The 26,854-nt window shown below is 43.7% G+C and overlaps 1 protein-coding gene across 6 annotated transcripts in view; it reads right to left on the bottom strand.

Annotated features, from left to right (window-relative positions):
* Positions 1–1,315: 1,315 nt before the first annotated feature.
* Positions 1,316–26,854, bottom strand: part of DZANK1 (double zinc ribbon and ankyrin repeat domains 1) — a 64,549-nt gene continuing 39,010 nt past the window's right edge. For 5 of the 6 annotated variants that reach the window (XM_004754158.3, XM_004754162.3, XM_004754157.3 and 2 more), the window contains 13 exons: positions 26,130–26,243; positions 22,355–22,447; positions 19,183–19,305; positions 17,773–17,937; positions 16,059–16,263; positions 14,276–14,379; positions 12,065–12,139; positions 10,180–10,276; positions 9,645–9,742; positions 6,555–6,635; positions 5,923–6,050; positions 2,970–3,044; positions 1,316–2,559 (listed from right to left, as the gene is read on the bottom strand). In XM_004754158.3, coding sequence (XP_004754215.1) covers positions 2,436–2,559; positions 2,970–3,044; positions 5,923–6,050; positions 6,555–6,635; positions 9,645–9,742; positions 10,180–10,276; positions 12,065–12,139; positions 14,276–14,379; positions 16,059–16,263; positions 17,773–17,937; positions 19,183–19,305; positions 22,355–22,447; positions 26,130–26,243 — 1,482 coding nt within the window. In that variant the 3' untranslated portion in view covers positions 1,316–2,435. The remainder of the gene's footprint in view (positions 2,560–2,969; positions 3,045–5,922; positions 6,051–6,554; positions 6,636–9,644; positions 9,743–10,179; positions 10,277–12,064; positions 12,140–14,275; positions 14,380–16,058; positions 16,264–17,772; positions 17,938–19,182; positions 19,306–22,354; positions 22,448–26,129; positions 26,244–26,854) is intronic. The other variant, XM_013057068.2, reaches the window with a different exon arrangement.

Genomic DNA, 26,854 nt, shown 5'->3' on the forward strand with positions numbered 1-26,854 from the left:
GCTGCAGCTTTGTGGGGGCTGCATCTGGGGTGGCAACTCCTGCAGTTCCTCCCTCTTCTTCCTTCCCCAAGGGCTGATCCCCCATACATCCGCGTCCTCCTCTATCTGCCATCCCCAGCTGTCTCAGTCGGCTTCTGGAGAGCCCAGCCTGCGATGCTTGGAACAAGTTACATGCTGAGGGGCGGTCGCATCTCCTGCGGGTCACCTGTGACCATGCGGACGGAGGGAGGCTGGGCCCACGGGTTCCACGTTGTCCTCACTCATCGCACTCGGCACCCTCCTTTCCTTCCCCACTGAGGCCCTGCTGAGCTACAGCGGCTCCTGGCCTGCGACCAGCCTCAGTCACTCACGCAGTCCAGTCCTTTTCATTGCCCCTTACTCATTATCACTATGGTGGTTCTGCTCCCGTTTCAAGCCCTGATACAGGGTCCTGGGGAAAGGAAAAATAAAACTTCACGACGGACAAGAGATAACATGAATTTTGAAATCAGACAGGCCTTGCTTGAAACATGTGTGTAACTTTATTTTCCTGAAAATATGTAGTTCAATGTTTATGTAATGCTTTACATAACCCTGCAGGATTTCAGCAGAGCTCCTGGACCTGAACCTGCGCTCTCGTATCTCGAGCCACCTGCTCACTCTGTAAATGAGGTTTGCCAGAAACTCAAAGGTGATTTGTGCTGGCAGGGGGCGAAAGGGTGGATCCCTGGCAGGAGATGTCAAGTGCGTGCCTTGCCTCTTGGATACAGGGCCAGGCCACTCCCTTCTCCTGGAAACCCAAGGAACAGTGGAGATGGGCTTCCTGCACTCAGGGCACGAAAGTTACACTTGAGAGCTCCAAGAGGAAAGTTTCTGGAACCCATGGGTCCATGGGGTCTCCCCTGTTCCCTAAGTTCTGGGTAAAATGGTCTTGAACTCCACACCCACTTCCCTGAGCGTCGAATCCAGAACCTGTAGGGTGTGAGCATCTGGGGCCCTCACCCACCTTCCTAGCGTGAGGACCGCAGCTTCACTTCCATCTTGGGAAGCTAGAAGCTGCAGCCAATCCCGCACGGAGCCATAAAGGCAGGGAAGTCTGGGACAGGTCACATTGTACCAGCTGAGCTGATACAATGCAAACTGGCCCTAACCCAAACTGGGTCTCTCAGGACCCTGGTTACCTTGCAGCAGCCCAACACAGACGGCCAAGTGTGACAGGGGCCGGCCAGTGTCACCCATCCCCGCGTGGGGGCTTGGCTTTCAGCAGCCCTGCTCCTGTCCTCCCGCAGACAGTCGCCCACTCGGGAAAGGTGTGCAGGTAGCGATGAGAGCAGTCTACTCAAAGAAGTCGGGTATTTATTGTGCCGAATTAATCATTCAGAATTAATAAATATTCCATCAACACGCTTTAACAGAAACTATTTAGGGACACCACGTTTTCAGCGTTATCACCCGAGGACTGAAATAACAATCTGAAAAAAGACATAAGTCAAAATTACACATCCCTGCAGATGGCTGATTCGGGGCTTGTTTGCCAACCAAAGAACAAACGGTAACAATAGGAATATTGATGAGCTCAACATCAGAAACAACATTTTTTAAAATAAACTTAATCTTTATGCACTAAGTTGGAACCACCTACGAGATATATTAAGGAAGAGAACAAGATGCAACACATCGGAAGAGTGTGTGGTTCGCTAGTACTTGTGTTAAAGAGGGCAAGGACTGTATCTGTTATCTATATTTGTATTTTATGTATACCCTCTCTGTACAGATGCATATATTATATACATGTGCTTATATAATCCTGTGCTATATCTGGAAAGACACAGATGACACTGGTATCAGTGGTGTCTCTGACGAGGGGATGTGGGTGGCTGTGGGACAGGGATGGCAGAGTTTTTACTACATAACACTTCATACTTTTTAGCTTCGAACCATGTGCAATTATTACCTACTGAAAAATAAATTTTTAAAAAATTTTTAAGGATTTATTTATTTGAGAGAGAGAGTGCGCGTGTACTTGCACAAGTGCGGGGAGAGGGCAGAGGAAGAGAGAGAATCTTTTGAGCAGACTCTGTGCTGAGTGTGGAGCCCAACGTGGGGCTCGATCTCAGAACCCTGAGATCGCAACCTAAGCCAAAACCAAGAGTAAGCCACTCATCTGACTGTGCCACCTAGACACCTCCTGAAAAATAAATTTAAAAGAAAATTCTAAAATAAGCAGCAACAAACCCTTAAAAAAAAAAAGACATACATTAAGTTTGTCACCATCGACAGCATATTGGGAAATGCCTGCATGGTGGCTTACAGTGTTGTATTAAAAAAATAAAAAAGTCTTATGAGTTCCTTTCCATCTCAATTCTCAAACTGCCAATCCACATCTCAGAAAGAAACAAAGAACAGCCAGAACTGGATGGTTTCTTGCAATTAGGTCCTCTGCAGGCCCTTGGGGTCTATGAGTCGTCCAGGCTGAGCTTAGCAGCAAAGAGCGAGGTGATGACATCATCCCCAGCCTGCAGAGCCAGGTCATATGGCGTCTGGCCATTCACGTTCTTCTTTTGGATGCTTGCATTGCACCTGCCAAGGGAATGGGCATGAATAGAAGGACTCAGGCACTTGAACCTGGAGACCTGGCTCATCCCTGACACAGAGGCCAGTCTGGGAGCCTCCTGGCCCCACCTTGCTAAACCCATCCCCAAAAGGCCCCAAGGCAACTCTACCCTGAGATCTTTGGAAGGGCTCTGTGATTTCAACACATTCAATTGCCAATCCTGCCCACTGGCTCCCATTGCATCGAAGTCCCACAACCAAGTTTGATGGGGGGACAACATTTTCATTGTGCTTTTCAGAGCCTTCAGTGCTGGAGATCCATGGTGGGATGGTAGCCCCTATTCCCAGGGTTAACTGCTCTGGAACTAGGGCCTTCTGAAATCATCACAGGTCAGCAGGGGGCCCTCAGAAGTCTCCCCCAGAGGCCGAGAGCATACCTCAGTAAAGCAGCGATGCACTCCCTTCCTGCCAGGCCAAGCAGAGTAGCTTCATGAAGAGCTGTGTTTTGGAGCCTGTTTTGGGGGAAGAAAATCATCCTGCTAAAGTAGTTGTAATGCAGGATACTGTGGGCACGCTGACAGAGTCATGCTAATGACACCAACCCTTCCTTACCTTTCGTCTTTCCTTTCTCCCTAGTAGCACAACTGCTTGTTACTTCAGCCCTCACATTCCTTGGGTCTTGCTTAGGCATCTACCACTGGAACTTACACGTATTCGTGGGCTTGCCACATCTCCTGAGCGGACACGTGATCCTCCTTCATAACGCCCCCAAAACTGAGAGCCGAGCGCATGTTCTATTTCCCAGCTGGGTGGGGGGTGGGGGTATGGGGGCGGGGAACCATGGCTGGCTTTTCTGTGTAACCACAGTTCAGTCTGGGGAAGTAATGAATTGTGACCGCCGACTCTAACTTTGTACACTGGTCATCAAATGATATGACTCGAACAAGGCAAGGACACTAGAGGGGACACCTTCTTCTGTTCAGAGCAGAGGTGATACTTGTGAATCTGTTGCTACGAGCAGCTTGGTGTTGTATCACCAGACCTTCTAGAACATGTTTGGTACAGCAGGTACAACCATGGTATTCTGTGACTTTGTATTTTAAAGAAACTCTACTATGAATGCACAAACTACTCAAACGGTTTACTCAAATCTAAGTATCATGGTGGATGAAGGTACCTTCTCTCTTTGTAAATCAAGAATTACCTAATAGAATAACTCTCCACAGTTGAACCTCTAAGAAGCAGACTAATGTTTACATGTGCCCCTCCCAGCTACTAGGGCAGAACGTCTGAAATTGCCAGTGAAGGGGTGTTAACTGTTGTCCAAAGGCAAATGGTGTTTCTCTTTGCCCCTTCCCTCACGAGACCTTGAATCTGTGTTCCTGAAATCTGCTATTAAGAGGAATCAGCTTTTTTCTTTTTTAAAGATTTTATTTATCTGACAGAGACACAGCTAGAGAGGGAACACAAGCAGGGGGAGTGGGAGAGGGAGAAGCAGGCTTCCCGCCAAGCTGGGAGCCCGATTCGAGGCTCAATCCCAGGACCCTGGGATCAGGACCTGAGCTGAAGGCAGACACTTAAAAACTGAGCTACCCAGGCGCCCCAAGGAATCAGCTTTGATGGAGGATGTGCACCTCTCCTTAGCCATCTCCTTGGGTTGGATATGAGTGTATTCTGGTAGGAAAGAGAAAAACACTGGAAACAGAAACACTGGGAGGGCTTTCTGCTACCTGCCAAGCCACTGAACAGAAGTCACCTGGTGTAGAGACCGCCTAGGCTGCTTCTCTCTACTAGTCAAACAAGCTGGGAGTTGGGGGAGGAAGAGTTGTTTAATCTTTGATCGCTAAGGAACAATTCACTGAACCTCTTTTATAGGAAAGCCAGATCTCTGGATAAATTGCACCTTAAGAGCAGTAGGATGGGTGGAGGCTTGAGGTCATGTTACTGGATCTACAGAGGTCTAGCCAAGGGATAAAGGCCAGGCAGACCCAGGTCCAAACACTTCAAACTAACAAATATAAAGCAGACTTAGCAGAGCCGGCTCTTGGTGGAAAAATCTGCTATCTTCTAGTGGCAAAAACTAAAGTAGAAGAAGAATCTCTGCGCGCTACTTTGAGGGAGAGCTCTGGCCTGGCTTTCCTCCCTCCCCCTCCACGTGAGCTAGATTCCGCTAACTATGCTAACACAGTGGGAGTGACAACGGGCTATTACCTGCCGTTTAGACACATGGTACAACCGTAGAGTTAGATCACGTGTAGGTAAATGTCAATTTATAGAATGGTAAGGAAGTAAGAACGGGCACTGAGGAACCCCAAGGAAAAACGGGAACTCTGTTCCATGTCCAGAGCAGTTTCTTCCTCTCAGCTGGATTTCTCATAAGGCTGGGACTCATTCTATGTAAGCATCAGTTAAAAATCTGTTCAAGAGATTTTGTATCAACCACGGGCATTATACATAAGCGCCCTAAGAAAAGCTTGTCTGAATTGTACAAATACAAAGTACACCTCAGTGCCAAACAAGGTGGCATTATTTTTATGAATAATGATAACCCAAGTGTGGGATAAAAGAAGAAGCTGACAGAGTAAGAAGAATGCGAACCCTAGGAAAAGGTGAGCAAGTAAATTCCAGCCACCAAATACATCCACCAAATGTGTCAAATGTTCTGCTCTAAAATAAACTAAAAAGGGGGTTGTGTCTATCTCCCATAGCTGTTTTATTGGGCCAAAACATAAAAGCATGCACAGAAAAATTAATGGGCATATATTTTGAATAAAAACCCTGGAGGAAACACCCCATGTTTCCAAAGTAATTGGAGAGAACAACAGAATCCCAAGGCTGGGAGAGGCCAAGAAGTAGGGCGGGCTCAAGACTAGGGAAGTGACAAAAGGTCCAATAGGACTTGGTGTTTGTCTGTCCCGCTTCCCAGCTGGGGAAACCAATGCACAAATCACATAGTGAACTCGGATGAAGTTTCCTTTGTGTAGTAACTTCATGGCTACGTTTCTATAGGGACTACCCTAGGCCCGCTCTCCTCCGAGCGATCTCAACAGTTCAGATCATGATGAAAATAATGTTGCTTAACATCCCAAGGGTGAAGGATTTGCCGGCCCCCTCAGTGTAAACTTGCGAGCTAGCAAAATGTATCATCATTTATAGAAGCTACAAAAAATTTGGCAATCCAACAGTCCAATTAAAAGCTTTTATTTTGCCCAGGTTTGGAAGAGAGAGGCAGTTAAGCCACTGCTTAAGGCCCAGATGGGTTAAGATGGATCCCAAGGGGTTCCAGCAGAGCAGGGCACGCATGTGGATGGACGCTGCTCAGTCAGGGCCCCGGGGTAGCTGCTGACCGCCACACGTGCCAGGACTCTCCTGTGACTGCGTCTTACTTACGGGCCCCAGCGCTGCTCCGTGTCTGCTCCTCTCTGCACAAGGACTGGAATCACTTCATGGTGCTTGTTCACAACGGCCTTGGTTATCACGGGTTGCTCTTCGCCATCCCTGCAGTTGGGATCTGCTCCCTGAGGCATAAGGAAAAGGACAGACTGGCCACAAAACCCCGCTCTCGGCAGCATCCAGCTGCCATCCTGCGAAGTATAACACACATGCTTGGAGGAACCAAACTGCTTTAAATCAGAAGAGAAGAGAATCAGGGCACCCAAGATCTAACTGCCTTAACTTGGGCGATAAAACTTCTGTTCCCCCCCAATCAGTAGGGGGAGGTACCCCCGAACCTCGCTTCTTTAGGAAACATGAAGGTCACATGGGACACAGACCAGGGATTCGGTCTACCTTTATGCACAGCATTTGGGCTCATATGACGTTCTTCTTTGCTACAAAAAACTAGTAATCAATAATAATTAATGTAAAAGTTCTTGACTGGCTGTTTAGTCCACTTCCAGGTGATTTTAAATGAAGTGGCCCGTGGTTCTCACAATACCAAACAAGACTTGCGTCCAAAAGAGACAGCGGTGAAACATGAGGCTAAAATCCTCAGAGAGACTTGGTCTTTGAGTTGGACTGACCTCCTCGAGTAGCTGTTCAACCACAGAGACTCTCCCTTCCCCTGTTGGTCCAACTTCCTTCAGCAGGAGACGGTTTTCAGGCTGCAGGGTTACACAAGGTCATTTTCACCGTCACAAAACAGTACGGTCCCCCTTGCCCCAGCTCAACCTGCGGGCAAACACTTCTTCTCCAAGGTTAAGTTCTGAGCTCCAGGATCAGGTGAGTGTGAGCGTGTGCGTGCATGTGCTCATGTGTGTGTGTGACTGTGTGTGTGTGTGTCGTCTCTGACACCAGCAGCACAAATAAACCTAGCTAATGAAAATCTGGCTGGGTGGCTCAGTCGTTGAGCATCTGCCTTCGGCTCAAGTCATGATCCCAGGATCCACGGATCGAGCCCCACATCGGGCTCCCTGCTCAGGAGGAAGCCTGCTTTTCCCTCTGCCCTCCTCCTGCTTGTATTCCCTCTCTCGCCGCCTCTCTCTGTCAAATATAAGTACTTAAAATCTTAAAAAAAATGTTTAATAAAAAAAAGAAGAAAGAAAATCTTGCTGTCCTCTGAAACATAGTCTCAAGGAAGGATGCCAAATTGGCATTTTTCAATCTTTACTAAGGACAGGGATGCAATGAGAAACCTCTCCACCACTAGTTTAATTACAAAGGAAATAAATATTCCTAGGAAAAGCAACCAGATTAATCCTAATATTTCCTCTGCATGTTTTTATAAAATGTTCTGAATCAGCCTAAGTATGACTATTCAGAAAATGTGCTCAGCTAAGGCATGAGTGAACTCATAAAGTCGACTCTTATTTGGTGGTGGTTGGGGGGAAGGTCTCACCTAACATCAGAAATCCGAAGAATTTATTATATGCTGTATTTTCAAAATGTGATGGAATTCCCCTTTATTTTTCTTTATATATAAAGGATTACAGGTGCTGGTTGTTACAAGGCTGAAGAGGCCATCTAGAAGGCTGGAGACATTACTTTCAGTAGGTTTCCACCACTGGATCTGAGGGCGACTTGGGGTGGTCCCGGGACTCTCATTTTCTTGTCTACAAAGTAGAAATCATATATCTACCCTCTCCTGGCTCTCTGAGGAGCAATTAGGATGAGGACATTGGTCAAGGCCTCTAAGCCTTCCAGAAGAAGATCCCAGGTTCAGGCTGTGTCCCTTCTGCCCCCTACTCTAGGCTAGTTACACAATGGTACAAGGTATTCTAATAAGTGAACACCTAGGGAGTCTTGGGGGGCACTTGTTCTTACTGAATTCCATTCCTTATGGAAACTTCTACTAGAATGTACTAGAATGTTACCCTCAAGAGGTCTGAAACTTTTATAGCTTTTGTTCATGATTTATTTTCACCACTGAGAGCTGTGCCTGGTATATGTGTGCTCTGAATAACCACCGAATGAGTGAACCACTGGACACTGTTATTATTTGTCTGATACTTATCCCTTAAATACAAATGAGAAAATAAAGGCATATAGCAATGGGGGATTCAGGTCACATACAGAGTAAGTGGGGGTAGTCTCCAAAACTATTAAAGTTTATACAACTTTATACTTCTCTTTTGCTCACTGACAGTATTTTAAACTGGGAGAAGGCCAGGAGTGCAAGGAATCATATACAATACAGGTTAATATAATTCTAAGGTCTTCTTCCCCAATTTATTGGTGTTTATGACATGCAAAGCATGTGGTGGGGAAAATAAGATGAGGTGAGAAGTCACCAACCTCTGGAGAAATCATGATACAATCTAGATGCCGGTGTATACACCCCTGAGGGTGCCCCGAGGGCCTGGCTTCATGGAAGATGGAGGGAAGAACCACATGTGTCCATCCCCATCTCCGGGAGACCTAGGCTTTGAGCTTGTTGCTAACACATCTGTCTTCCCTTACTGCAGCCAAAGAGGACCGAGTGAAAGGCAAGGTGGGGGACTGAACAAGGGCATCCACGGTCTCTTTCTCCAAGGCTCCACTTAAAAGTGTTCATGGTCTATATTTTGGAAAAACAAAACTCTAACAGCCATGGGAAGCTCTGGAAGGGTGCCATCAGTGGATCAGGAATTGTGAGGAATTCCAAAGATTGGAAGTAGCTGGAATTTGGCTGAGATGGAAAACAAAGCAAAGAAAAACAAGCTGAAGATGCCAGAGATAGAGTCTGTGCCCTCCAGGCAGCCCTGCAGAAGCTGCGTTAATCAACAATGAGGGCTGATGTTGGGTGCAGGTTGGATTCTATGGAAGGGCTTTGCTTTGAGTGGCTGAGATGAGCGGTGCCTTCTCTCTCTCCCCTGTGCTCTCTGCTTAAAGACTGGTAACTTTTTTCCAGAGAGTTCATGGTTTGCCTAACAAAGTCTTCTACTGGGAATACTGGGTCCAAGAAGAGCCCAGATCTCTGTGACAGACACAGGGAAGGTAGTTCCATCCAGGAATGAAATATGCTAGAGCCTTTCACAGCACCATCCTTACTTCCAGAGGAAAGGCAGCTTAGGGGATCCCAATGCTTTTTCCTGCCTTCTGCCCAAACACCCTTCAGGGAGGCCTGCCCCACAGCATGCCCATCCACCCTCACAGAGACCTGAGGCCAAAACATTCATGCCACACACCCATGGCAGGCACTGGTGCTACTCAAACTGGCCCTTCACTTGTCAACGTGACCTAGCAACCAAGGATCATCACATATTTGAGACCAACCAAAAATAAGATGGAGAAAGATGGACAGAGAACTGACCGCAGAGGAAACAGAGGTGATTCCAGAAACTAATAAGAACTTTAAAATAATTCTAATTAATAATATTGACATACTTTAAAGGGTTCCACAAAATAAAAATACACTTCTAAAAAGGAACAGAAAATTAAAGGTATTCTTCAATGTAAAAAAATCTCAAAGTAGGGCCATCTGGCTGGCTCAGTAAGTAGAGCATGCAACACAGGCCCATGAGTTCAAGCCCCATGTTGGGTGTGGAGCCTACTTTAAAAAATAAATAGAATGGAATGGAATCGAGTAAAATAAATAAGATAAAATAAAACGAAATAAAATAAAATATCTCAAAGTGAAACATTCAATAGACAGGCCTAAGAAGACAGCTATAAGGACAAAGGAGTACACATACTGTGAGCAGCTTCTTTTCTTGAAATTTTTTGGTCTTGAGATTCTTCATCCTCTTGACTTTTTCAGTGGTATCTGAGGTACTCTGGCTGTAGTCACTCACTGAAATGACAGAGTCAAGGACTAAAACGATACCCCCCACCATTCCCCACATATAAAGATCTATGCAGCTATCACGCCCCTCAAGAGGTCAGAAGTATAAAACGGCTTGTATAGAAATGTCTATTTTATTGAGCCTCACAAGAAGGACTCCTGGAGCCACTCATCTCAGGCCAGGACCAGAGGATGAATGGGAAGGAGGGGAAAAAAGGAGACTACAGTTTTTAACTTACCTCACACACAACTTATCTCCCCAAGCCCTGTGAAAGATTTCAAAAATCTCACTCCTAACTTCAGAGAAGCCAAAAGAATAAAATGGCTGGAACACTAAAGGAAGATGTGTGGTTGAACTGGCAAATTTTAAGCGATTCCCTGCCCTCCTTGCCAGGTCAGTTTGTTCCTGGTTGACTGTTTAAAATTACTGGAAGGGTACAACTCACCCAAGCTGGACCTGCTGCCAAATGGCCCATCACCACCCTCGGTGACACTGCTCAGGAAGTGGTTGCTGAAATCCACTGCCTTGCTGAGGTAAAGATTCTGGGCGACAGAAAAAATATAGACACCGTGATTGATGATGCTCTCTCTCTGCTAACCTGTTCTGCTCTTCATTAATGACCACTCTAGCTACACATAGAGCCAACCCAGAAATGGACATCCCCTCACTGTGATGTTTTGTCTGTTCTGTCTCTTAAATGGCTCCTCAGCCTGGCCCCTCCTTTCTGTCATTATGGCCACAGCCCCTTCTTCACACACCAAGATCCCTGCAAGGGATTCCCAACTGGTTCCTGATAGCACATATTCTACATGGCTGCCCCAGTCAGACTTCTACAATTTATAAGTGATGGTGCTCCCCTGCTTCAAACCCCTCTGTGTCTTAGAATTTGGGTGGCAAGATGGGAAAGCTCAGGCTACAGAGTTCGAATCTTGGCTCTATCACTTATTAGCTTAGGGACCTTGAACAAAGCTGGTTAAATTTCTCTGTACTTCAGTTTCTTCACCTGTAAAGTGAAAATATCATGGCCTACCTCAAAGGGATGCTGTGAAAGTCAAACAGGTAAAATGAAGGTCTATAAAATTAGGAGAGATGATCACAGTCCAGACCTGGAATTCTGTATCCACCTGGATGGATTCCACAGCCTGGCATCCTGCCCCACCCTCATGTGGCTGCCTCTCCCACCACAGGGCACCACCTGCTACTGTGTGAACAGAACACGCAGGCTAAGAAAAAACATATTAAACCTGGGGATAATGATTGCACTTCTACCCGATAGACTGCGTGTCCAATAAAACTAGATTTACAGTTGAAGATGCTCTTGGTGCCCACCTGGTTCCCCAAACTGTTTAGTGTATCCCTCTCAGCTGCTAACACCTCAGAGCTGGCCAGCTGCCTATACAGGTAGGTACTGCCTTGCTCTAGAGGTTACATCTCTCCTTTTCTTGCATCAACTGGGACAACTTCATGGTGCAAGTCACATTTAGAGCTCCTCATGGATCAAGTTGAAGCTGGACTTTATTCAGACCACTCAGCCCCTTTCCTTGCATTGTCTCATGTCCCTTACTCCCCTTCTCCTCAAGTACCTCCCTGACCCAAGCTCTTCTGCAGCCACACAACTGAAAACACTGCATTTAGTGCTTGACTTCAAAACACTTTCATGTGTGTCCATAGACTGCATTCTCCCAGCCTCTGAATTAGGAAGAGCCCACGTGTCTGTCCTCATTTTAAAGACACCGCGAGTCCCCTGTTGTGGACATGGCCAGGACCTGATAAATATTGATCACTATGCTTTTCCTTACCTTCTTTACCAGTCTTCTCAATCCATTCCTTATTCTTTTGTATATTCTGACTTCTTGTCCAATGAAACTACAGCTACTGGTATGAATCAGTCAGTGTTTGTCACACACTATGGGCGCAGTAGCAAAGTTCCAGTCACCATGTAAGAGCGTAGATCAAGGGAGGCAGAGCCACAAAGTTTGGTTTATTTGTTATAGGCAAATAGGTGAAAGTACATACCAGCAAACATATCTGTCCACCTTCCACCTATACTCAGACTTCAGTGAGTATAAATAAGCCTGAGAACCACAGGACCGACTGAGTGGGTAATAATTTCTGTTCTTACTACATCTTTATGTGCCTAAAACTTGGCTTCTCCGAGATTTGGTGCAGTTACTTATCTATTTCTATGAAATTAGTGGCCTTTAGTCAAGTTTTATAACATTTGGAATTTATGCCTTCTATGCATTACACAGAAGTGTTTCGATAGTGTAAGTTACAATTTTCTGGTTTGGTCAATTTTCAAATGAACAGCTTCTAAAGGTTTTATTCACCTTGTTGGATACTTGAATATAATTCAGCCGGATGCTAACTTGATAGCCATCTTCATGGACAGTAGCGGAGATGAGCTTTTAAAAAAACATTCGAGAGAATTCACAACCACGCACATAGCACTTGATGTCCTGAGCAACAGTCAAGAAATCCTGAAATGTTAAACTGTAAATTTAATCAAATATTTAATAAACTCAAAAGAAGACAAGAAAAGAAAAACAAAGGAACAAAAGCTAAGTAAAACAGGGCGTAAGTAGCGAAGTAACAGACACAAATCCAGCCACAGCTACGATTCCATTAATTGTAAATGAACAAAATTAATGTTCCCATCAAAGAGCAGAGACTCCCAGACTGGATAAGAAAGCCAGACCCAAATTTATATTCTCTAAAGAGACATACTTTACATCTAATCAATCCACCTGGCTGGATATCATCAGCTGGGTGTCCTGAGGGGCCAGGCCTTGGCAATCAAGGGCCAAGTATCATAGTTGAGCAACCTTCTCTGTTTAAGCAGCTGGAAGAATTTCAACCACACAGGGGTCAGCAAATGCTTTAAGGATCAGACAGAAAATATTTTAGGTTTTGTGGGCTATGTGACCATTGTCACTGCAGCACAAAAGCAGTTATGGACAATAAGTAAATGAACAAGCTTTGGTCCAATAAAACCTGATTTACAGGGCACCTGGGTGGCTCAGTTGGTTAAGCGGCTGCCTTCGGCTTGGGTCATGATCCCACGGTCCTGGGACTGAGCCCCACATTGGTCTTCTTGCTCAGTGGGAAGCCTGCTTCTCCCCCTGCTTGTGCTCTCTCTCTCTCTCTCTCTGTGCCAAATAAATAAAATCTTAAAAAATTTTGATTTACAAAACTGGGTGGCAGGCCTGATTTGCCCCACACACCATAGTTTACAGACCCCTGGATTAGGCCAAAGAATGAATAAACCACCAAAATAGATCATCAAAGGAAACCAAGCAATACTTGACAATAAATAGCTTCAATGTTGGCCTATTTGGTGGCAGAGGATCAAACAGGCTGATTTTCCAAGGTTCCTTTCTAGTGTCATACAAACAGAAGAGATCTTCTCACAGAGCTTTGTGGTATAATGCTAGACAGACCTCCTTCAAATCTTGAATCCCCCAAGACCCATCAGTGCAGTCCTGGGCAGGTCACCAAACTTCTCTGAGCCAATTTTCCTGAGTGTCAAATAAGGCTTGTTCAGATTATATACTGCAGTGTAAAAAAAACCACCTCAAACTTAGTGGCACTAAACAACAACCATTTTATGAAGTTCATGGCTTCCAACAGGGCACAGCAGGGACTGTCTTTGCTCTATTTGTCTGACATCTCAGCTGGGAAAACTCAAATAGCTAGAAGTGGCTGCATGTTTGGAGGCTGGAATGACCTTGGATCTCATCACTCATCTGCCTGGCTCTTGAGCCAAGATGACTCAAGGACTGGGTTCAGCTATGGCTGCAGAGGGGTACACCACCATGTCACCAGTCCATGGGGCTTGGGTTTCTCACGGCAGGGTGGCTGGGCTCCAAGAAGGAGTGTTGGAAGAGAGTCTGCCCAGTAGGAGAGGAATCAGTGTGGCCTCACAAGACCACACCTTGGAAGTCCCACAGCATCACTGCTACCACTCTGTAAGCCTAAATTCCACAAGCCCGCCTACATTTGAGGTAAGAAGACAGTGACTCCACTCTTTGAAGGGAAGACTACCGATGAATTTGTGGCCATTTAAAACAAAAACAAAAACAAAACACTGCTGCCAAAGTAATATTCCTACCTTATAAGTTTGTTATGAGCACTAGGGACAGATGAACACATAGTGAGTGTATTGGGAAATTGCAATTCGTATGATTACTATTGCTGCTAATATAGACTGGATTTAAGTGCACAATTTGGCGAGACTAAACTCTTCTGGGTTTTTTAGCTCTGAACCCCAGAATCTCCATAACTTGTGGCATCTAAAAGCATGGAATTTTCACAATTTACTATCTTAGGTGCCCAGAAGCAGACTCAGAGACAAGGCTCGTGTGCAAGTGATTTGCTAAGGCAGTGTTTGCAGGGGAGGACCGTATAGAAGTGTGGAAAGCAGTACAGGAATTGGGAAAGAGCCAAGCAAAGTGCAGTCTCAGATGATGTAAGTGGAGGGGACCTGCAGCCTGTTCCCACGGGACTCTCTGGAGTGGAGATTCCATCCAGAGTTCACCCACCTTTCCCATTCTGGGTTCTGCGATCAAGGCCCGGAATTCAGGGTTGTTCTGAGCATAAGACCTGAGGTGGGCAGAGATATGATCCAACTGTTTTCTCCAGTATCCTAAAGAAAAAGAGAAACCCATCCTTGTGGATAACTCTTCTGAAGCCAAGAAAGAAAAATGTTCCTGTGCAACAAGAATTCTCAGATTATTTTTCTTTGCCAAACTTTGTGATGGTTTTCACTTACTGAACCTCAACTAGGTACAGAATAAGTTCCAGCTTTGCTCCCAGGTTTATTTTTCACACATGACTGATCATAGAAGAGTAGAGAATCTCAAAAGAATGTATTTTGATGGCCACATATGGGGTCTTTTTCTTTTTTTCTTTTCAAATTAATCATATTGAGGGGCACCTGGGTGGCTCAGTCAGTTAAGCGTCTGCCTTCGGCTTAGGTCATGATCTCAGGGTCCTGGGATCAAGTCCCTCATCAGGCTCTCTGCTCGGCAAGAAGTCTGCTTCTCCCTCTCTCTCTCTGTCCCCCTGCCCTGTGCTGTCACGCTCTCTCTCTAAAAGTCTTTAAGAATAAGTAAATTAACCATATTGAGATATAACTTTCAAGTGTACAGTTCGAGTTTCAGTGAGTGTATATATCCCGAAGAGTATGAAGGACACTTCCATTGCTCCAGAAAGCTCCCTTGTGCCCCTGTGCAGCATGCATAGGGTTGAAAACACATTTGAATTCACACATCAGCACCACTTAACGTTTGGAAGATTTTTGCATGAGTCTGGATTTCTGGTTTCTCAAGTACAGGCAGGAGATGCATTTATAGGAAATGTCCAGAATAGGCAAACCCATCAAAACAGAAAGTAGATTTGTACTTGCCAGGCACCTGGGAGAGGAGATGTGGGGCATGTTTGCAAAATGAATACTGGGTCTACTTTTGGGGCAATTAAAACATTCTCGACAAATAGAGTGGTGATGCTTCTATACTGCTCCTAACGGACTAAATAGCACTGAACTCTACACTTTAAAATGGCTAAAATGGTGAATTTTGTTATGTGAATTTTAGAATGGTAAAAAGAGAAAGATAATGGTAGATAGAAATAATGACACAGGCTAACATTTCTACTGCAATAATAGCCACCTATACATGCCATTTGATTTACAGACTATACAATGGAGCTACAAGTCAAAACATCAGATTACTGGAGCATCTGGATTTCACAGATGGCTCTGGATTTTGGCTCTGGTCATAATCTCAGGGTCCTGGAACTGAGCCCCATGTCAGGCTCCATGCTCAGCGGGCAGTCTGCTCGTGGATTCTCTCTTCCCCCCTCTGCCCCTACCCTTCTCTCTCTCTCTCTCCCTCTCTCTCAAATAAATAAATAAAATCTTTTTTAAAACATTGAAAAAAAGAATAGGGGTACCTGGGTGGCTTATGTGTTAAGTGTCTGCATTCGGCTCAGGTCATGATCCCAGAGTACTAGGATCGAGCCCTGCATCAGGCTTCCTGCTCTGCAGGGAGCCTGTTTCTCCCTCTCCTATTCCTTCTGCTTGTGTTCCCTCTCTCACTGTGTCTCTATCAAATAAATAAATAAAATATTTTTTAAAATTGGAAAAAATAAAAATAAAAATATCAGAATCCTTAAAGTTTAAGAGCTATAATATGAGGGAAATTACCTAAAGAAAAACAATGGAATTTACTCCTTAAGTATAGAAATAAATCTAAAGGAAGAAAAAAGGCAATTTTCTTTCCAAGAGGGAGTTCTTACTGATGAGAAGGTGTACATTTCCCTCACCTCTTCCTGGGCTGATGGCTGTGAGGAGAGGTTTATGGCCGCTCATCTTCTGCCTCTGCTTCTGAGAAGCCATTTCCTGTTCCTTTTTGGCTAGTAGCATGCCAGATGGGTAGAACAGGCCAGCAGTCTGTGTGCCCACATCCTTCTGAGTCCCAGCATCAGGTCTGGGTAAAGGAACATTTAGAGACTGCCAGGCAGATCGGGGCTATGAGCAAGGCAGAAAACATAAAATATTAGAATATATTTGAATTAATTCTTCATATTACTAATAGGAAAGAATTCTAATCAGAAGTAAAAATATCTCCAAGAAACTAAAAAGAGGTTTTCAGCCCTTGCCTCACCTTCCTTGTTTCTTTCTCTCCTGGCGACTCCCAGCCTGATCCATATAGCCAGCCTCATCTGTTTGGCCATTTACTATCTCAGATTCAGCCAATCAACCGAACTGATATTCTCTGCTTTGCTGCCTGAGGCCTGAAAGAAATCTAATTTATCAGTTCTACAATCCAATAGAATATAGGCTTAACTACTCATCCAACCACTAGTCATCAGTATTTTCTCTGAAATGCTTCTGCATCTGGGTGTGGGGTCTTGAGAGGACCATCATGTAAGGTTACGTAGTTTGTGCACTGTACAACTTCACTGCATCTAAAGGGATACAACACACCTGGTGGGCATTATATGTCTGCATATTTATTAGGACAATTTTTCTGGTAGAAGGAAGAAAATGTCTTTCTAACAAAATCAGTATATTACAATCAATTTCCAAAAGATCACAGTGAAGTGTCTTGAGGAAAGAACCCTTTTGTCTCATTAGCTTATGGGACTATTCCATGTGGGCTATTTGCAGTCCCAGGATCTATAAGTCTCAGTCTGGGTTATGAAGGCCAGAACTCCCTAAAAAGGGATGCAAAGTTGCTGAATGCATGGGCATTCTCTCTAATAACTATCATCAATCTTCAAATTCTTCTAATGAAGAACTAAAAAGAAAACTGAAAAGCTTTTATTTAGCTTAGAGAAATTTATAAAAGGATAACACCAAGCTGGTTAGAGATTAAGTCCTTCTGAAGATAATCTTATAAGATATTCCTTAAATTGTACACTATTGTTATAAATGGCAAAAGTAATTTCATATATCTGCTGAAAGTTTTCTAAAATATAAAAGAGCAGGAGTAAAGTTCCTGGTATGCTACATGAAATTCGTGGTAAGTATGTCTGACTCAGAGTGCCTGGGCGGCTCAGTCAGTTAAGTGTCTGCAGTACACTCAGGTCATAATATCAGGGTCCTGGGACTAAGCTCAGTGTTGGACAACCTGTTCAGTGGGGAGTCTGCTTCTCCCTCTGCCCTTCCCCCTGCCAACCCACCACTTGTGCTTCTCTTTCTCTGTCTCAAACAAATAAATAAAATCTTAAAAATAAAATGCATTTTAAATCCACTTCTCCTTCATGCTATTGTATTGATTTACATTATTTATATTAGTAGTTTTGCAAATGCAATTAAACCTCAATCTTCTACAAATAAATCTTTGAATTCTGAAATCACTCCAGTGTTTAAAACCTAAACTGATCGAATTTACACATCTAGTTGAAAATCCAAAGTAAAGGTCTACATATTTTGGCTCTTCTTCCCCAGGTTCATCCACAAGGTAGAGGAAAAAATTCAGAACCTTAAGCTTGTCCCCCAGTACCAGTGCTTCCTACAGTGGAGGTCTCTCACCTGAGGAAAAGGGCCAAGTCCTCCAGTGGCTAGGGCCAGGCTGTTGTCCAGGTTAAGTTTTGCCAAGGACGTCACATAAATACCACAGGAACCACAGAATTGGGCAGATCGGTGATTGCTGGCCCCACATTTGGGGCAAACAGAGTAGAAAACAGAGATGCCTGGCTAGAGGACAGAAAATATTTCCACACTTTGATAAATATTAGAGTCCTAATTTTTCCGCATAAATTATTGTCATACCATACAATCCCAAGCCATCAAAATAACATATGCCTATACCTCTGACTCTGAAAGTCCACCTTCTAGAACTTATCCTACAGATGGGCAAGTACACAAAGAAGTTTATTTAAGATCATTCCCTGCAGGATTGTGGTTTTAGACAAAGTAACTAGAAACAATCTAAATGTCTGGCAAGAGGGGATGGCCTAAATGTATCATGGTACATGCAGATGGTGGTCTATTATGAAGCCACTGAAAAGAATGAGGTTACTAATGAGGCACATTGCTAGCTGAAAGGAACAGAATTAGTGTCTGTATGAAACTACTAGTTTACTTATTAATGCACTGAATGGCTCAAAGAACACTCACACACTAGGTAACTCTGGCTTCTGGGGATAGGTTCTGTGGGCCCAGGATGAGAAGGGAGATTAACTCTTTACAGGAAATTTGCTCTATTGTTTATGTGCAATACTTATTCAAAAAAATGACTTTGAGTGTTTCATTAAAAAGGTAAGGGGCGGGCGCCTGGGTGGCTCAGTGGGTTAAAACCTCTGCCTTTGGCTCAGGTCATGATCCCTGGGTCCTGGGATGGAACCCCACATCAGACTCTGCTCAGCAGGGAGCCTGCTTCCCCCTTTCTCTCTGCCTGCCTCTCTGCCTATTTGAGATCTCTGTCAAATAAATAAATAAAATCTTTAAAAAAAAAAAAAAGGGAAGGGGCACCTGGGTGGCTCAGTGGGTTAAGCGTCTGGCTCTTTGTTTCAGCTCAGGTCATGATCTTGGGGTCTTGGGATTGAACTCCATGTCAGATTCCACACTCAATGGGGAGTCTGCTTGAAGATTCTCCCTCTGCCCTCCCCCCACTTGAATGAGCGCTCTCTCTCTCTTTTACTAAAATAAGTTTAAAAATATTTTTTAAAAAAGGTAAGTAGATAATTCATAAAAGAAGAAATACCAAGAGTCAGTAAATAATCGAAAGAGTTTAACCTCAAAGAAATGCAAGGCAAAACAGCAACAACAGAGCTTTCTTAATTCTAGAGAATTAATTATCTCTGTCTCCAGATTCTTACCTAAATAGGTGCTAGTACTCAAATCCCAAGAAGTGATTTCTGCAAGGGAGATGGGGGGAGCCTGGCTCTCTCTAGAGAGGTGAGGCCTCGGCACCAAGAAGCTCAGATTTAAAATACCCACCTTGGCTCCACACCAGTCACAGAAGCAAGCTTCCCTGCGATTCCTGCGACCACACTTGGAGCAGGAAATGGTCTCCCCTTTCTGAGTGGGTGGAGAAGGGGGTTTCTCTCCACCATGCATGTGCTGGGGAACACAATGGCATTTATCAATAGACAGATCAATACTATATTCTGCAATCTCCCTCTGAATCCAGCCCCAAATTAATGCAAGCCTTGGAATAAGGTATTTTTGGCCCAGAGAGTAAAACTGTGATGAACTTCACCAATTAATAAATTCGTACAAGGAAGACACATTCCGCAAGTTGATAAAACTGGTTCCTCACACATCTTGATATTCCTCAGTATCTTCAATACTGAAGGTAGCAAGCCTACCACTGATTTACCAAAACGATATTTATAAGCAAGAATGTAGGCAGAATGTCACAATTGAGGTTTCTCTTCTTTCCTTTAGGGCTCTGGTTTTTGTCTGGAAATGTGAATTTATTTTCCACCCCTGACACATGAAAAGAATTATTGTGGCACCTACTGTGCAGGCATGTAGTGCTGAGCACAGTCCCTCTAACCTCACATCAAACCACAGGACAGACCTGTGAGGCAGGTGCCATTGTCACCTGTTTTAGAGATTGGAAACTGAGGCACAGAGAAGGCGAGACCTACAATTTGACCCCAGGCCATCTGATTATATCTATGACCTCATGCAACCTCTTCAATGCAAGAGCCTCTCCACAGGTCTGTAGGCGGTGTTCAGATGGCTCAGGGCAACTAAGTATGGAGGGATGCTTAGCACAGGGTCAGGCTCCATATGTCAGCTTCCCTTCTTTCTCTTGCTTTCCACTAGACCCTGATTTTTTTTTTTAAGACTTTATTTATTTGAATTTAAAAAAAAAATTTTTTTTTAAATTTATTTGACAGAGATCACAAGTAGGCAGAGAGGCAGGCAGAGAGAGGAAGGAAGGGAGGCTCCCTGCTGAGCAGAGAGCCCGATACGGGGCTCGATCCCAGGACCCTGAGATCATGACCTGATCTGAAAGCAGAGGCTTCAACCCACTGAGCCACCCAGGTGCCCCAAGACTTTATTTATTTGAAAGAGAGAGTGAGAGAGAACATGAGGGGGAGAAGGTCAGAGGGAGAAGCAGACTCCCCATGGAGCTGGGAGCCTGATGCAGGACTCAATCCCTGGACCCCAGGATCATGACCTGAGCCAAAGGCAGTTGCTTAACCAACTGAGCCACCCAGGCGCCCATAGACCCTGATTTCTTTAGGAGAAAGGACTACACTTCACATTGTTCCCCCACTAACACAGTACCTTGTACCTTGGCATATTAGAGTCATGCAAATAGTTACGGAATTAATCAATGAATCAATGCTATAAGTGAGAAATGCCACATATCCCACATACAATATTAAGAACATGCACACTAGGGAAGACATTTTCAAAGGACCATTTTTTCCTCCAGAACTGATATTTTAGTCAACTTTATTTGCTTAGCTATATCCTGTTTCACTTCATGGGCAGTTTCATTATTCTAAAACAGACATCTATCCAGAAAGACAGAACGAAGATCTATGTTTGTAAATACTTATCCCTTACCCCATTTCTGTGAAAGAGTGAGACTCTTTGGGACAAATCAAGAGAGAAATGCTTTGCACCCTTTTGCTTCAGACTTAAATTTCAAATATATCCTCCTGCTACAATAGGGTTTTGATATAAAACTTGCTGACCTGGGTTTCTAAATAGAAAGTCTTCAGCTCTTTTATTTAAATGCATCTACTATTCAGGGCACCTGGGTGGCTCAGTTGGTTAAGCATCCAACTCTTGATTTTGGATGAGGTCGTGATCCCACTGCTGTGAGACAGACTGAGCCCTGCATCCGGCTATGCACTCAGAGCATTCTTGAGATTCTTTCCTCCTTTTTTCTCCTTCCCCCTCCACTCCTCCTCCTGGCCCCCCGCTCCCTACCCCCATTTGTGCACACTAGCCCAAACTAAAAAAAAAAAAAGGAATCTTAAAAAAAAAATGAATGCCTCTATTGTTCAAGTGAATTTTTTAAAATATAACATTGCTTTACAGAAAGAAAAGGTATTTTATTCCATTCATATTAATGCCATTAAACAAAGAAAAGACATAAGCTATCAGACTGACTACACACTGTTACTTCTTTGGCACTTCAATGGTATATACTCTTATTGTGACATCCAAACTATGATATACCATTCAAAGAGAAATCAAATATGGAAAACAAATTCAATTTTGTAATTGTTCCTGAAACAGTTTTGCTGATAGGTGAGACCCAGAAACCACTACGTCCCTGACAGGTAATAACATCAATTTCAATTGCATGTACTCCTATTCCTTCACTATAAATACTCAGAATAGACTGGTAGAAAATCCAGAAGTGGGTACCCACATGTTCTTGATTTCAAAAAACAGCATGGCATAGTCAGCGTAGATATACATGACTATGAATGAAATACAAGGGGGTCTACTTCTCCACTAGCTGCCATCAGCCTTCCAGGCAAAGTTATCAAAGGAAATTGTAAGAAATTGCTGATTTTAGGAGCACCTGGGTGGCTCAGTGGGTTAAAGCCTCTGCCTTTGGCTCAGGTCATGATCTCAGGGTCCTGGGATCGAGTCTCGCATTGGGCTTTCCACTTGTTAGGGAGCCTGCTTTCTCCTCTCTCTCTGCCTGCCTCTCTGCCTACTTGTAATCTCTCTGTCAAACAAAATAAATAAAATCTTAAAAAAAAAAAGAAATTGCTGATTTTATTGAATCCCCCTGGAGTTAAGACTTTGAAAACAGTTTTGTATTGGTGAATATATAAAGTCCTCTCCATATTTAGAAATGTTGCCTTCCGTGTCTCTCTCCAACATCCTACTTCTTTCCTCCTCTGCAGATTATATTTCTTCATTATTGAAGATTTTATTTGACAGAGAGAGAGAGAGAAAGAGACAGATAGTGAGAGAGAACAGGAGTGGGGAGGAGAAGGAGAAGCAGGCTCCCTGTTGAGCAGAGAGCCTGATATGGGGCTCAATCCCAGACCCCTGGGATCATGACCCGAGCTGAAGGCAGATGCTTAACCGACTGAGACACCCAGGCACCCCTCTTCATTATTATTGACACTGGACTTTGAGCACCCACCAAACAGAGGCCTGGCCCATGCTGTCAACTTACCTCCTGAGATGAAGGCAGGGCCCCCTCACAGGTGACACAGTATTTCAGGTGAGCTGGATTCCCTGTGCCACAGGTGCAGCAGACTACTTTCTCCTTGAAAACAAGGAACCAGAAACACATTTTTCTCTGAGCAAACAACTGTGCAAAGAAATCATCAAGCAGTCATTTCAATCAGTCAGATATGGACTTTATTTTAGCACCAAGACCCTGAAATTGGATTGGTTTAGGAATGATTATAACACAGTGTTAGACAAATGAAAATTGTTTTAAAAGAAACAACCCAAAATGAACAAACAAACTGAAAACAGGTATTCATTTGGCCTCGGGAAGGCAAATAAAGAATTTTGCACTGATTATGTATGAGTTTTTTACTTTCTTTTTTTTTCCCCAGCGGGAAATATGATGGTAGGCTCTCCATCTCATGGCTTGAGCAATAAACAGAAAAGCCCAGGACTAGCAAAAAGTTACCTGTGTGTTTACAAGTCATCTTGTAAACTGCCTATAAGACTTCATGCTAATGAATTTAGGTTTGCTCTGTAGTTTCTTAGTCAGAAATGCAAAAATGAGAAGACTGTCTTAGAAAATAAATGGTGAGTACAACTTTCCAAGTTAGGAAACTAAGGATAAGTAGCAATACAGAGAGGAAGGAAGGCAGGAAGAAGGAAGGAAGGAAGGAGTGTTAAAGTACTCCAACTAGAGATGAGCTATTAAAGGTTTGCTAACACCTGTTCAGTCGTTGGACCTTCCTGCACTATCAGGATACTAGCCCTTCATTTATCAACGACTGGTGACACTCAAATATTCCTTTTTCCTCCAGTGCCTACATTTTCCAGGTGTCCTGAAACTGACAGTGTGTTCTGAAGCTGTAGAGGCAACGACAACAATCAAAAGAAAGTCCAACTCCCAGGACTGTAGTTCCAATGCCACTAGGTAGGCTATGAAGTCCCTGGTCTTTCCAAGGCTGATTAATTTCACTCTAGTTCTTGCAACTCAAAGAACTCCTAAAGTGCAAATGGCCAACTGACTGATATTGAAAATGGCAGAGAATCACAGACTTGCTCCTAGTGGATCCTGACACTCGCTGGTTCAGCATTCTTCAAAGTTGCGTAGTCTCTGTAGCATAATCTGTGATTGCCAGAGCCTTTCTGTGAGATTTAGGGTTGTGGTCTTCCTGGAGACTCAGAAAAGTTTTGGTGACTCTCAGATACTCATTGAGAGTGAATCAAATTCCCTGTCCCTATGTTAAAGAAATACCGAGATCAAACAAAAATAATAAAAGCTGGGACGCCTGGGTGGCTCAGTTGGTTGGACGACTGCCTTCGGCTCAGGTCATGATCCTGGAGTCCCGGGATCGAGTCCTGCATCGGACTCCCAGCTCCATGGGGAGTCTGCTTCTCTCTCTGACCTTCTCCTCGTTCATGCTCTCTCTCACTGTCTCTCTCTCAAGTAAATAAATAAAATCGTTATTAAAAAATAAATAAATAAAAGCTGTTTGCTTCAGGAAATATTCTGGAAAGACTGAAAACCAATAAGGCTGCTTACTTATTTAGTCCAACAGCTTACTTCAGGATCCTCACACTGGCAGGTCCCACAATCCAAAATTAATATACTCCCACATCATTAACAGTTCTGTTTGTGTGTGTGTGTGCATGTGTGCGCACGCACATGTGCGTGCATACATGTGTAGTGAAAACACCTAAAATCTACTCTCAGCAAATTTCCACCATACAAAGATGGATATGTTAATTAGCTTGAATATAGTAATCATTTCACTATGTACATATATATTAAAATATCATCACCTTAAATATATAAAATTTTTATTTATTTATTTTGAGAGAGAGAGCAAGTGGGGGTGGGGGCAAGGAGAGAGAGGGAATCTTAAGGAGACTCCACACCCAGCACACAACCTGAAGCGGGGTTCAATCTCACAACCCTGAGATCATGACCTGATCCAAAATCAAGAGTCAGATGCTTAACCGACTGAGCCACACAGTGGCTAAAATTTTTAACTTAAAGAAATTATTAAAATTTTATTTAAATATTTAAAATTTTTATTTAAATAAACTATTTTTAAAACTAGCATATCATAACTTAGCCTGACCCAAACTAACTCGACCCTCAAGCCTGCCTTGCAAAACTCCCTTTTAAATTTTTTTTAACTAATAAACTTCATTTTTTTGGAGTGGTATAAGGTTTATATCAAAACTGAGCAGAAATTACAGGGAGTTCCCATATACTTACTTCCTGTTCCCACGCACATACAACCTCCCCCACTGCTGATACCCCACACCAGGATGGTACACTCGGTACAACCAGTGAACCCACAGAGACACATCATTATCACCCAAAGTCCATAACTGACCTTAGGGTTCATGCTTGTCAAACTCCCTTTTAAAAAAATCACCCAAGGGGCACCTGGGTGGCTCAGTGGTTTGGGCTGCTGCCTTCGGCTCAGGTCATGATCTCAGGGTCCTGGGATCGAGCCCCGCATCGGGCTCTCTGCTCCGCAGGAAGCCTGCTTCCCTCTCTCTCTCTCTCTGCCTGCCTCTCTGCCTACTTGTGATCTCTGTCTGTCAAATAAATAAATAAAATCTTTAAAAAAAAAAATCACCCAAGTGTAGTACTAAAACCCTAAAAACACCCTCCCCTGCCTTCTCTCTTCTGAGATAATCAACACAGTCAAAGTGGCAGTCTACCTTCCTCTTTTAGGTCCAGTAAATAGTCTTCCTGGTCAACAGGTCTCTCTAATGGTTCTGTTGGTGACTTTCTGACACCATTTCATGGCTCACTTCCTTGAAGAGCAGTGACCATGGCCCACAGATAGAAATGATTTTAGATCATAATCACTGTACTCAAAGATGTCCATAGGGATGACTTGAGATTGAGGCCATTATCAGACTACCTTAAAGAAGATGCTAAACATCTGTGATGAGGACATTTTTTTTAAAAAGTCATTACCCTTCAGTGCCTGGGTGGCTCAGGTGTTGAGCATCTGCCTTTGGCTCAAGTTGTGATCCCAGGATCCTGGGATTGAGCCCCCTGTCTGGCTCTCTGCTCAGCAGGGAGTTTGCTTCTCCCTCTGCCCCCACCCTCTCATGCTCTCTCTCTCTCTCTCAGATAAATAAAATCTTTTTTAAAAAGTCAATACCCTCATATGCTACCTCACCCAGAGCATTTGCAATGTCTAGTTCAATGGTTCTATGCAATTTAGCAGACCCAACTTAGTTATTGGGGTAACATTTTTCCTTACAAAGTAGTTGGGAGATGAGAACAATTTTCTAATCTCCCAAATGATGAGCTCTGACAAAATGAAGTGAGGAAAAATGTAGTAGGGCATTTCAAAGCTCACTTCCAAGTGAATTTTGTATGTTATCAAGCTAAAGTTCTGCTTGATGCAGAGCTGTGGTTACACTAGCTTTAGCCCCAAATCATTGTGTGAGAGGCGGGGGTCTCATAAGGAGGTAATTGCCCCAGTCACGTGAATCATCAGATCTTTTTCAGTAATGACTTAAAGAGGGTCCCAGCCCTAAGTTAACTGTATGCATTTTGCCCAAATCTATGTTCAAGGAATACATCTCTATGTATCTCTCAGTAATTATAGATCCTATTGGCAGGTTCTTGGGTAGCATGCCTTCCCAAAAATTAGAGTAGATTTTGTTTAGATACAAGTTTATCAATTGTTCACCAACTCCACCAGCTGAAGACATTTAATGACTTACATGTCACTTTCTATGTATTTTATTCATGTTCTTACAGAATCACATTTCATTACCTTCAAGCGGAGGCTGGCCTGTGGCTGCAGCTGTAGGGTAAGAGAGGCCTCACACACCACACAGATGGGAGTGTTCATGGGCACCATGTTTCCGCACTCTGCACATAAGCCCATCTGCACAAAGAAAGAGATTTGTCTTGGGATGCAAAAACTGAAGGTGTAAGTAGATCTTCAAATATAAAATTTAATTTGCTTTTGGGGGGCACCTGGGTGACTCAGTCAGTTAAGCATCTGCTTTCGGCTCAAGTCATGATCCCAGAGTCCTGGCATCGAGTCTGCCATCAGGCTCCCCAGTGAGCCAGGAGTCTGCTTCTCTCTCTCCCTCGGACCCTCCCCCTGTTTGTGCTCTTGTCTCTCTCTCTCTCTCTCCCTCCCTCTCTCTCTCAAATAAATAAAATCTTAAAAAAAAAAAAAAGATTCAATTAGCTTTGTAAAAAAAAAAAAAAAACTTTAAAAATAATTACCTATTCTTATTTTTGTGTATTGTAAGAATATGTTTATTTTGGAAAACAGACATATAAAAAAAAGAAAAAATATCTTATAGCACAATGGAGTAAGGAAACCCACAACTCCTCTCTCCGAAAAACAATTATAAAGTTGGATGAAACTGTCATTTCAGATTCAAAAAACCATTCCAGATTCTGAAACTCACTAAAGGTACACAGCAAACTGAAAAGTGGTGAATTGCAGATAAGAACACGAGTCTAGGGGCACCTGAGTGGCTC

The sequence above is a fragment of the Mustela putorius genome, unplaced genomic scaffold, assembly GCF_011764305.1.
Source record: "Mustela putorius furo isolate JIRA1106 unplaced genomic scaffold, ASM1176430v1.1 tig00000253_pilon_pilon_pilon, whole genome shotgun sequence".
NCBI lineage: Eukaryota > Metazoa > Chordata > Mammalia > Carnivora > Mustelidae > Mustela > Mustela putorius.